General features: G+C 48.9%; 6 protein-coding genes across 6 annotated transcripts; 4 read left to right on the forward strand and 2 right to left on the reverse strand.

Annotated features, from left to right (window-relative positions):
- Positions 1-211: 211 nt before the first annotated feature.
- On the forward strand, positions 212-1,998 carry FTJAE_12147 (phosphatidylinositol glycan class T; the record flags this gene model as incomplete). Its single annotated transcript, XM_037345165.1, has 2 exons — positions 212-974; positions 1,019-1,998. 2 exons carry the CDS (start codon positions 212-214, stop codon positions 1,996-1,998), a joined length of 1,743 nt encoding a protein of 580 aa, XP_037200795.1.
- A 725-nt stretch (positions 1,999-2,723) lies between these two features.
- FTJAE_12148 (uncharacterized protein) lies at positions 2,724-3,340 on the forward strand (the record flags this gene model as incomplete). Its single annotated transcript, XM_037345166.1, has 2 exons — positions 2,724-2,954; positions 2,999-3,340. 2 exons carry the CDS (start codon positions 2,724-2,726, stop codon positions 3,338-3,340), a joined length of 573 nt encoding a protein of 190 aa, XP_037200796.1.
- Positions 3,341-3,844: 504 nt separating this feature from the next.
- FTJAE_12149 (phytanoyl hydroxylase) lies at positions 3,845-5,075 on the forward strand (the record flags this gene model as incomplete). Its single annotated transcript, XM_037345167.1, has 4 exons — positions 3,845-3,865; positions 3,957-4,850; positions 4,898-4,990; positions 5,037-5,075. The coding sequence occupies 4 exons, from the start codon at positions 3,845-3,847 to the stop codon at positions 5,073-5,075; spliced, it is 1,047 nt and encodes a 348-aa protein (XP_037200797.1).
- Positions 5,076-5,332: 257 nt separating this feature from the next.
- On the reverse strand, positions 5,333-6,376 carry FTJAE_12150 (N4-(beta-n-acetylglucosaminyl)-asparaginase; the record flags this gene model as incomplete). Its single annotated transcript, XM_037345169.1, has 1 exon — positions 5,333-6,376. The coding sequence occupies one exon, from the start codon at positions 6,374-6,376 to the stop codon at positions 5,333-5,335; it is 1,044 nt and encodes a 347-aa protein (XP_037200798.1).
- Positions 6,377-6,778: 402 nt separating this feature from the next.
- On the forward strand, positions 6,779-9,673 carry FTJAE_12151 (uncharacterized protein; the record flags this gene model as incomplete). The annotated part of the gene is made up of 2 exons (XM_037345170.1): positions 6,779-7,161; positions 7,228-9,673. 2 exons carry the CDS (start codon positions 6,779-6,781, stop codon positions 9,671-9,673), a joined length of 2,829 nt encoding a protein of 942 aa, XP_037200799.1.
- A 134-nt stretch (positions 9,674-9,807) lies between these two features.
- On the reverse strand, positions 9,808-11,047 carry FTJAE_12152 (d-3-phosphoglycerate dehydrogenase; the record flags this gene model as incomplete). The annotated part of the gene is made up of 4 exons (XM_037345171.1): positions 9,808-10,411; positions 10,462-10,552; positions 10,603-10,655; positions 10,698-11,047. 4 exons carry the CDS (start codon positions 11,045-11,047, stop codon positions 9,808-9,810), a joined length of 1,098 nt encoding a protein of 365 aa, XP_037200800.1.
- Positions 11,048-12,025: the final 978 nt, after the last annotated feature.

Genomic DNA, 12,025 nt, shown 5'->3' on the forward strand with positions numbered 1-12,025 from the left:
AAGTTGGCGGGGCCTCAAGATTGAAGATGCGACGGCATGTGGAGGAACGCGCCGGGAAGCTAAGTTTCTGCCATGCTTCACCGCTTACTGCATCGAATCCTCCACGTCGCAATAGCTCTCCAAGCTACGACACCAAATCGATCTCTCAAGGGCAAAGGTGCCATGTGAAGTGTTGATCGACTTCCTCACCCCTTCACCTTTTTCTTTCAAGATGCGCCACTTTTTGGCCTATCTGTTACTGGCCATAACAAATGGCTTTGCACTCACTTCTGCAGCCGCATCAGGTTATCACGAGCAATTGACGCTTCGACCTTTACCCCTGTCCCAGCTTCTAGCGAGCTTCAACTTCCGAGCCAATACCTCGATTGCCGATTTCGAAGCGCATAACTTTCGACTGTTTCCTCGATCTCTAGCGCAGATTCTTCAGTATGCCGGGACACGAGAGCTACATTTACGGTTTACGCTCGGACGATGGGATGCTCAATCGTGGGGTGCTAGACCGTGGGATGGAACACGCGAGGGAGGCACTGGTGTTGAACTCTGGGCGTGGTTGGATGCTGAGACTGATGAAGAGGCTGATGAGAAGTGGCTAACGCTGACAAACGCTCTGTCTGGATTGTTCTGCGCCAGTTTGAACTTTATCGATGAGACGAGGACGATTCGACCTGTTATGTCTTTCCAGCCCGATGGCGACCACTCGAACTCGTCACTTGCGAACATGAGACTCCTTCATGGCGTTCTGCCGCATGAAGTTGTCTGTACCGAGAACCTGACACCTTTCTTGAAGTTGTTGCCCTGCAAGGGCAAGGCTGGTATTGCTACACTCCTGGATGGTCATAAGCTATTCGATGCCTCTTATCAGAGCATGGCAATTGATGTTCGGCCCAAGTGCAATGCAAATGGAGAGTGCTTCTTGGAGATGGAGGAGACTGTTGATATGGTTCTCGATGTCAATCGATCCAAGAGGCCTCAAAGTATGTACATTGAGACTATTGGATGACCCCTCTAACAATTCTAGACAACCCGATTCCACGACCCCCTCCTGCCCACGAGCTGCTCTGCGATACCTCCAAATCCTACCACTCTGATCACGCATGCTACCCCGCCGACAGTCTCGACGGCCAAGATTGGACTCTATCTCAAGTCTTCGGTCGCCCCATGAAGGGTACATGCCCTCTCACCGACCCCGATGTTCCTCCAGTCTGTGTTCAGATCCCCCAGTCCCGCGACATCTACACCACCGAAGGTGCCCGCGAGATCCGATCCCAAAACACTCGCTGCTATAGTCTTGATACAAATGCCGAACTCACTCTCATGCTCGTCAAGCCCGAGTCACAAGACGAGGACAAGATCCTTAATAAGCCTGAGACACCTCTTCTCTACGCTGATCGCAGCTTCAACGGTCACGGCCAGGAACACGGTGGTGTACAGGCCATCCTGAGCAACCCCAGTGACACCGATGTTGAGTTCGTCTACATGGAGTCGCTACCATGGTTCATGCGTATCTATCTTCACACCCTCTCGGCCCGCATTGCCGATTCGCCCTCGTCGAACTCGAGCGATCTGATCAAGGAGATCTACTACCGTCCCGCACTCGACCGCGCAAGGGGTACACAGCTTGAACTTCTCATGCGCATTCCGCCACACTGCACTGTTTTCCTGACATACGATTTCGAAAAGTCCATCTTGCGGTACACCGAGTATCCTCCCGATGCCAACAGAGGTTTCGACGTCGCCGCCGCTGTTATCACAACATTAGAGCCCAAGGTTCTCAATATCCGCACTACGACATTGCTGCTATACCTACCCACACCTGATTTCAGTATGCCATACAACGTTATTATCTTTACATCGACAGCGATCGCGCTAGCATTTGGAGGATTGTACAATATTTTAGTTAGGAGATTTGTGGGCGCCGACGAGGCGCAGAGCACAGGTTTGAAGGCGAAGCTGTTGGGGCTTGTTAATAGAATAAAGGGTAAGGCTGGGAAGCAATAGATATGATGCATGAGTTATTTTTCTTGGTTACAATGCAAGATGTTACTGTTACCTGCTGTGGCCATCTTCAGCTGGCATGGTCCTGCGATCCGAGTACATGGTCTTGGGGGAGTGATCACGAATGATGGTCAACGCGAGCAAGTGTGTTCTCGGTCTTACCGTCTTGCCACTTCGGCCCTGCATTGTCCTTGACGAAGCATCATCGGGCCGCGTCATTAGATCTGGGGAACGTCGACACGAACTTATCGCATCTCTGTTGAGGTTCCAGATGACGAGTTGAGGTGTACATGTGTTCAGGGTCCTGGGAGAGTCTGGAGGGCTGTCCGCGTTGTTGACGTCCCTAGGAGGGTTGTATTAACGATCGCCACGGCCTTGATCTGAAGAAGGCTCAGCTCTGCACGTGGAGGAGGAGACGAAGAGTCGAACGCAACATTACTCTGGAGTTCTACAATACAACAGCAGAGATTTAAATGCTAAGAATTATTTTTGGTGCATTTTGATCATCTCTTCTTCGAGGCATCTCCGCGAGATGTAACCGAGATAAGAAGGCATCGAGTAGAAAAGGTTCGAGCCTTCCTCCATTTCTCAATTTACCTTCATCTCGTCCAATCTATCCGCATTTGCCAAGACAACCCATGCCCAACATCATCATCTTATAGCATTCAAGTTGCCAGCTTCCCGCATTCCATGTCAACACGTAAATGCGCCTTGTGTAGTTCGCTACCATGAGACTCCTCGCTCTATTTCTCCTTATCATCGTCGCGGTGAACGCCTACTACACTCTCTCCGTCTACGCACCTTCGCTCCCACAGATACACGCGCGCATTATCAATGCAAGGAACAAAGCCTTCATCATTGGCGCTACAAAGCCCAGTACATTCTGCGGTCTTGACAACGCTACTGAGTGTCCCGATGGCACTTCAACTCAAGTCGATGGAAACATGACTGGTCTCGCAGTAGGTCACATAGCCACTCACCTAACCCATGCTCACGACATCAGGCCGCAGTTCCAGGCGGTCAATTCATCTTCGTCGCCCCCGATGGGATCATATCCTATCCACCTGCACACTCCGCCCTTCGACCCCCGGGCTCACAAATGGGCGGCTTCCAACGCGCACATGTCATATCAGAGTGCAAGATGCCTGTCACGATACTTATGTGGTCCCCGGAGAACGCAAGCCCGGGACTTTGGGCTTGCCCTACAGCGAGGAATGTCCCGGTTACGAAGGAGGCGGTTCTCAAGGCGACGACGAGCACTTTTACGGGAAGTGGCTGTTTGACTGTTGAGGGGATTGAGATTCAGACTGCAGGGGATAGGTTCGCTGCTTGGGCTTATACGTAGAAGGAGATTGGAGGATGTGACAGGTGGTTAGTAGGGTGATGTGGATGATAGTCAATAGAGAATATTATATCCCCAGTTGGCAGCGTCGTTTTCTGCTTTGCAACTTCGTCATAAACGTAGACCTCACGTCCATCATTACCCTTCGTCATGTGAAGTGCGTGCCCCTCTACTTGACATCAGTACTAAGCCATCCTCATTGTAGGGCATTGGAGCCGCCCCAACTAAGCAGTTTCTTCTTTCAGCACACTCGGTCAACATTCCCCTTCCTCTTTCTTCAAAGATAGATTTCCCGTAGAACTGTCAATCTTACCCTTATTTGATGGTGTTCATGATTGCACGCCTCCACTAGCCCTGCACCCCGCAACTCTGTGGCTGCATATTATGTCCAGCTGCCCCGATAGCATGTCTAACTGGGTAGTTTCTCGCCGGAATCTTACTGTTTTTGGCAAGGAACTAAGATCTGTTGTCGGAAACATTTTCCATGTGTGTAAGTGGCTGCCAATCATGAACCTGTGTCCTCTTCATGTAAGTGATAAAATGACGACCTCCCTCGAATGTCTAACCACTTCATGTCAATTCAATCGCTGCCAGACTGATTCCTTGCAATATGACCCAGACTGCGACACAGACTGCTCAGCATGCTCCCAGAGAAGGCTATCTCGTCAATGATGGACTTCTTGAGCCTGGCATGGTTGGGAAGCTCAAACAGTCCTACCCATCTGAGCCGATCGCAGACCTGAGAGCCCGCTATGAAGAGGATGGCTATCTGTTCATGAAAGGTCTCCTCCCCCGCTCTGACGTTCTTGATTGTCGGGAAGCGTACTTCCATTTCCTCAGTCCGAGTGGTGTTCTGCAACCCAATTCGGCTCCCGTTGATGGTATATTCGATCCTGATAACGAGGGCGTCAACTATCCCAGTATTGGCGCTGGCCCTTTCGGTAAAGAGCAGATCAACCCAGGTTCATTCGCGAGCCTTGCGGAGAAAGCTCATACAGAGGGCTTTTACCTTGAGTTTTCGAGACACCCAGCCCTCAGAGATTTCATTTCCAGGCTGAAAGGCTGGGGCGATGATACAAAGTTACTCCCAAGGTCTTTGTTGAGAAATAATACGCCGCATAACAATGCAATTGGAGTGCATTATGATCAATCATTTCTGAGATATGGAGAGCCTACTTCAGTGACAGCTTGGGTACCAATCGGTGATATCAGCCTTCAAGGCGGTGGGCTGATATACCTCGAAGGTAGTAAGTGTTCCTCCAAGGCTTTGAATATCCCCAAGCTGACCGTCAAAGGCGACACTCTGGGTCGAACATTGGAAGATGCCTTCAACAAAAAGGCGAGGGAGGGCGGTATGACTGAAGAGGAACGCATTAACGCATTCAACAAAAACATGATGTCCAGCGGTTTCTTAGAACTGGGTCCCATCAAATTTCTACAAGACAACGGAGGCGGAAGATGGCTTTTGACAGAGTATCAAGCTGGCGATGTTGTTTTTCACAAACCACATATGGTGCGTGCCTTAGATACTGAGACGAAATTTTGCTAACTTTCTTATAGATTCACGCTTCAACTATTAATGAGGATCCTGAGAACCGAATTCGACTCGGAACGGATTTGAGGTTTGTCGATTCTTCGAGACCTCACGACACGGTACGTGATTCCAATATCGTGAAGGGCCGGACTAACCGTGATGCAGAGATGGTCTGTTCCTTTTCGACTTGATGATGGGCTGTGAAATGGTAGATCAAGGCTGTGGGTTCTACTTTGACGACATATCAATCAAGTCAGTTGCACCAACATGAAGAGATATCACATGGATCAAGGGCAAAAACATAACAATCGTTCTCCATTTTTGTTTTTGGATATCTAAATCGCTACTAAAGACAAAGGCATAACTGTTGTCGGTTGATACAACTAAAATACAAACATGCTGTTACGCTCGATGCTCGTTAAACCTAAGACTTTGTCAACCACATTCATAATTCGTCAAGGCTACAAGTCAAGACGTACCTCCTGCACCGGCTTCACAGTGACGACCTTTGTCTTGGTCATCTTTCCTCCTCTGTAGCTGTACTGGAAATTCCACCCACTGCATGCAGCGCCGTGGTTTCCGTAACGATCCACGACAACGATGCCGCTCTTGAGATCGCCGTATTTGCGAACCATGCGGAGAACTGCATCCTCGGCTGCTTCTTTCGGTGAGAGGCCGTTTCGCATGCCTTCAATGGCTTGGTAGCAAGGCAGGAAGCGAAGCATGATGTCGCCATCACCTGTGGCTCCGCAGCCGCCAATGTCGCTGTCGACATAAGAGCCGCTGCCAACGATGGGGCCGTCGCCGACGCGTCCGGGGATCTTGTGGGAGGCGCCGTTTGTTGTTGTTCCTGCAGCCATGGAGCCGTCTTTGTGGATTGTGATGAGAGAGAGGGTGTCGTGGCCGGTTTGTTTATTAGTCTTCATGGTGCTTGTTGTGAGGGTAGCGAGAGGCTTGTAGGGACCGCATGTTGATGCTGGGTTTGGGCTGACGTTGATACGATAGTTGGGCTGGCACTTCTTGGCCTTCCAATCCTTGCACAACTTATCCGAGTTTTTGGTCGACAGGCTTGTGGTCTTGAAGCCATTTTGGACAGCGAACTCTGTAGCTTGGTCTCCAACGATGAGAGAATGGGTAGTATGATCGAGAACATGTCGAGCAACAGAAATCGCACCCTTGACGCGACGCAGAGCAGCAACAGCACCAGAATTCATACTCCCACCATCCATGATCATCGCATCAAGTGTAGTTTCACAGTTCTCATCAGGACTTCCTCCAAAGCCTACACTCCCATCGCACTGCTTGTTCTCGCACGTCGTACCTCCAATTTCAACCGCGTCAAGTGCAGAAGCCTTCTTCCCCAGCGCTGTGAAGGCCGCATCCGTAGCGGCGGTGAAATCGCCACCCCATGTATTAATAACAAGAGGAAGACCAGGTGTATTGCCCGCCGCGAGTGTGAATGTTGACAGGGAGAGAATTCCCATGAAGATAGAAAGAGAAGACATTTTGTTGGTGTTGTTCGATGACGATGGTGAAAATTGGCAGGGAGAGTGGCGTTTCTTATACGACGTTTCGAAACGGACGCTTTTGATAAGCGTGGTACGGGCTGTGAACCTTGTAGGACGCTATAACCAATTGTTTCACAGACCGGCACTCGATAGCTAATTCAGCCTGTTTCAATGCAATGTGATAGTAGAGAAGCTACAGGGATGATTGCTTACGCGTGACCAACATGAGACCGTATTTAAACCCCTCATTCCAATCTCACATTCCATTCCAACCTCTCTTTTTATTTTTAAACTTCAATCTTTGTGAAATTCACATGCCTAGAAGAGAAGATTGACAGGACTTTTGCATAATAGTTTAATAAATTAAACCCGCTAGCTGCACCATTACAAGCTTATAAAATGGCTGCAGACGCTAACGTTGACACTGTATCTGAATTCCTCGCTAGGGCTGTTGATGTGTGCCATGCTGTGCGAGGGATACACAGTCTGGGATATACAGATCGCTGTGATACCGACTTTACTCGCTTACTCGAGGGTTTGACGCATTCGGTGAAGCGTCTTGAGGGTGAAGAGGGAGAATACGAGAAAGCTCAGATCAGGTTTGCCTGTGTTCAGATTGGTAATGACCTCGTCGTCCACGTCAACCGTGTCTTGAACGCGTTCAGTGATTCAATTGATGTCGCTGGCTTCTGCAAGCTCTGGCCCCTGGACGATGTCACGGCGCTGAATGCACGGCTCCGTCAAGTGTTGCATCAATGCCAAGACACATTTCCGTCATCACAGTGAGTTTAGTTGACTTTACTGGTTGCTCTCCAGGAGCTAACGGTGCGCTAACGTGTTGCTGCTAGTGAACTCTGTCTATCCTTGTTCGCTGATTTACAGCTCACAGGCCGTGAGCTTGAGTCTGATGAGACTGAGACGAAGAGTTTAATTGAGCACACGGAAACAACTGCTCAAGATGATGCTGGCAAGTCTCCCGGGCAGATCCCGGTTGTTCCGAGACCCCCGAGGCTAGCTCCCGTCGGCCTCGTCAATGACTTCATTCTCGAGAGTCTGTCATACAAATCTATGCACGATCGCGAGAGTCAAGTCACCGAAGCTCACGCCAAGACTCTTGATTGGATCTTTGACAATTCGCCCATCGACCAGTCTCTGCGTCAGAACTTCAGAGACAGCTTCGTCTCATGGCTCGGCACCACGGAGCTGGGTCCTATCTACTGGATCACTGGAAAGCCCGGGTCTGGTAAATCTACTCTCGTGAGATACCTCTCCCAGCATCCAGTTGCGCTGTATCACCTTCGCAGATGGGGCGGGAAGAAGAGAGTCAATACAGCGGGCTTCTTCTTCTGGACCAGTGGATCTCAGCAGCAGAGGTCGCAAACTGGCCTGCTGCGATACCTCCTACATCAGCTACTGTCTTTTGATCCAGAGCTCATTGAAAAGGCATTTCCTGATCTCTGGAGTCGCTTGCGTCATATGACGACCAAGGAACGTGTCAACTTTGCTCTGGAATGGACTGTCCAAGATTTACAAGCTGCCTTCCACTCTCTTCTCGACGCGGCCTTGCCTAGTGTGAACATCTGCCTCTTCATCGATGGTCTTGATGAGTTTGATGGCGATCATGTCCAAATCATAAACTTCTTCAAGGACTTGACATCCAGATATGATGGAAAGTCACTCAAACTCTGTCTCTCATCTCGGCCATGGGATGTCTTTGAAAAGGCATTCGAAACGTCTGTTCCAAATACAAAGCTTCAGGATCTGAGCTACGACGACATGTACCGCTATGCAACAGATACACTCAGATCGAATGACCATATTCGAAGAATGATGAAGCAGAATTCGGAGTCGAGTCATATGTTAATCACTGCGGTGGTTGAACAGGCCAATGGTGTTTTCTTATGGGTCAGACTCGCAGTTGAGCGTATGCTCGTAACATTTCAGACTAACACCAAGTTCGAAGTTCTGGAGCAAGCTCTGAAAGAACTTCCTACAGAACTTGATGATCTCTTCGAAAAGCTTCTGTTCAAGGATCAGACATCTTCGGAGGTCATGCAGACTGCCACTCTGTTCCAGCTCATGCGTGCCAGAGAAATTGCCGCGGACTTTATTAAAGATGAGTCCTCCAACTCACTGACAGTCTGGGAATTCGCATTTGCGCTTTTCAAAGAGGACGATGCTATGGCTCTCGATCGCGAAGTGGTGGAAGCGACGGATGAAGAAATTCAGAGACGGTGCGGAACGGCAGTACAGTATATCCAAGCTCGCTTCGCAAGGTTGTTGAATGTCCACGTTGCCAAGCCGCTGGGCAATATGCGTGTACCAAAATTTCAGGACAGGCATGCCAGCGTTGCAAGTCTCATCACAACGAGCAAAGTCATCTATATACACCGTACAGTTCGAGACTGGCTCATGGATGGCGGAGCAGGAAAACGTCTCGAAGCACTCCTGTCCACAGATTTTGACCCTCATCTTCGACTTCTGAGATCATATATCCTTCGTTTGAAGCATCCTCTCGAAGAAATAGAGCATCATCGGCGTCTAGACGAGTGGTATCCTGATATTGCACTCGCCATGACACATGCACGATATATCATCAACGATCCCCAAGGCCTTCAGCGAAAGTTCTTGAACGAGATGGATAAGGCTCTTTCTTGGCTCTGGCTTGAGAAGCCGACTGATCCTTATGATCACTGGGCAAAGAGTACATTTGGAGCTTATGAGATCAGGATGAAAGCGCCTCCTATTCATCGGCCCTTTTTGTGCCTTGCTGCCAAGTTTGGTCTGGCAGATTATGTCTGTCAGGAAGTTGAGGATCTTAGTCGTGAAAAACAAGACGTGGAAGAGGAAGAGGACGGGTCTACACCTTTACTTTCCTACGCGACAGAATTTCTCTGCTCTCGTAACAAGACCATCTTCCCCATGTCATCACCCAAGCTCGTCCACTGGCTTCTCAACAACCCATCACGCATCAATCCAGGTCCCAATCATGATTACAAACACTTCATCACACATCAATCAGTTACACCATGGCTGGCTGTTCTTCGTCATCTTCGTGATGCAAAGCGGAGGGGATGGATTGAATACTACGATATCAACCCTGAAGGAACTGCACGTTGGGCCGATATCGTAAAGGAATTCGTGCAATTTTCGGACGTCAGTGCTGTGATTGTTAAGGATATGTGGGATCCAGAGATCACTGCATTGGGAGTCATGGAGATGCTGGAGGAAACGTATGGGTCTGCTGAGGTGCAGAAGATCAGAGTATTGATGGAAACGAAGATGGTTCAGTAAACGTGTAGCTCAATATCACTCCTACTTTCTCTGGATGATGTATGTCTTTATTTCCAATATCGGTTTCTTTCCCATATAGAAGATAGGAAACCGAAACACATTCAATGGTTTCTCAGATCTTCGTTCGAAAACCTCTAATACCCTTCCTTCCGGTTGACTTTGTTGATGAAATCGTTTCGTCCTTGGCTGAGCCTCTCAAGGTTCAATCTAAAAATATCCAACAGCCTCGTATAGTAAAACGAGGAAGCAGCACTGATATGTGGCGTAATAGTCACATTCTTCGCACTCCACAGTGGATGCTGGTCAGGCAAAGGCTCAGGATCAGTGACATCAAGCGCCGCACCCTTGATAGTTTCCGAATTAAGCGCCTCGATAAGATCATCGGTATCTACAATAGGCCCCCTCGCAATGTTAATCAAGAAAGTCCTCTTCTTACCCAGAATTTCAAACTCAGGCTTTGAGATCAACCCCTTGGTCTTGTCGGTCAGTGGCACTGAGATGACGAGAATGTCTAGTCCTGAATCAAGAAATTGGTGGATTTCTTCTTTAGATCCGCCGGAGAACCATTTGCTAGGGAATTCACCCTCTGGGTCACCGAGGCCAGGAGGTGTGTAGGAGTCATCACGGCGGGACTCTGGGGTGTTGCGAGGGTGAAGAGTGTAGGCATGGACGTCTAGGCCTAAAGCTTTTGATAGACGGGCTGTTTGACGGCCGATACTGCCATAGCCTAGGATGCCGCTGTAGGTTGTTAGTCGAAATCCCTTATGTGCGAGAGTATGGGTTCTGACATTCGCTTGCCAGCTGTATCTTCAGTATCTTCGGCACCCTGATGAAGACGTTTCCATTTTCCTTCATCTTGGAGCTTCGAGTATTCCTTTACTATGAGACTGTAAGCCAGAGTTTCCAAAAAGAGCAATCGAACAACCTACAGTGAAGTCGATGAGATAGATAAGTAGTTATGATCCACTCCGCAATTTGAGGTCTGTCGATTAGCTATAGTCTTCCATCCCGCAAGCCAACTCACCCATGAACTCCATTAGCAGTCGAAAACGGAATCTTTGTATCCGTAAAGAGGGGATCTTTAATGAGATGGTTGGCACCAGCGCTCGTAAGTTGAACGTATTGCAAATGCGGCGCCTGCTCGGGTTTCGGCAACAAGGTCGCAGTCAACAAGACAGTAGTATCCTGCCACTCCTCTTCCTTGAAACTAGGATCGAGAGGTGCACCCCACGGTTGAATGAAAGTCTTGATTGTTAGATCGGGGAACTGCTTCTGAATAGCGTCGATCTGAGCCTGGGGCGGTTCAACGGTTGAGAAGATTATGGCCTTGTGGCCCTTGAGGGTTTTGTTGTTGGTGATCCTGACGAGCGTCATGGTGAAGTGATTGGTAGCAAGATATCAATTGGAAGGTTGAGTTGGATGATTGAACAGGATCATGAGTGAATATTGAGTCTAGAGGATGACAAATAGACATCCATGGTGTTGTTGTCGTCAAGGTGGGGCTGATTGACGCCTTGAGATAAGGATGGATCTGAGTGGATTGGTATCGCGATGGAGAGGTTGCATGGTACCGATGTTGCCATTATAGTCTCGGAAACGAATTGCAACTCGACTGTATATGGATTTTGAACCTACAGGTTTTGGGTTTCACAACGGTCATTGATTGACTTTATGAGGCTGACTTGTCTTGAAATCGACTACCCTGTACTGCCTCGGAAACAATGCCGAACTTGCGCTCCACAGTCTGCCTGAACAGGCCAGAATTTGTTGCGATCATACATAAGCTCTAAATACTCATTAATTTTTGTGTAATTTTGATCAGAATCTATGTCACCGATGTACTATGCCAACTTTTCGCAATCCAGATTATGATCTATCCTTCGTCTAATCATCATGAGGCGTAAGCGATTGCGCTGTAACTACAGGGAGCAGCCTCCCAAATTCAAGACCACGCCACCATGCTAGGACTCTCTAAAAGATTGACCGAGCCATACTGAGTAATTCTGCCGTAAGTGGAAGAAGCTAAGCAGTAGGCACATTTTTTAAGTTCCAATAAATAGAAATATTTGACAGTTTCCATTATTTCAGCCCATCAAAACTCCGTGGCTATGCCCACTAAACAGGTCAGCCCTACAGGCAGCCTACGCTAATCTCATCCGCTAACCCTGCAAGACCGTTGGCAGTGGCAGAGACCAGCAGCTGAAAACGCCCCCAATTTCCAGAACCTCGGAACGACTTCATACGGGCAGCCCGGTGCCTAGGCCAACGAAGAGCAGCTGAAAACGCCTTGACGGCAGCCACAAATGGTTCCATGAGATGACTTCAAATACTTACCCCTCCCCGTACCTCATG

This window comes from Fusarium tjaetaba (assembly GCF_013396195.1).
Source record: "Fusarium tjaetaba strain NRRL 66243 chromosome Unknown NRRL66243_c0000321, whole genome shotgun sequence".
Classification (NCBI taxonomy): domain Eukaryota; kingdom Fungi; phylum Ascomycota; class Sordariomycetes; order Hypocreales; family Nectriaceae; genus Fusarium; species Fusarium tjaetaba.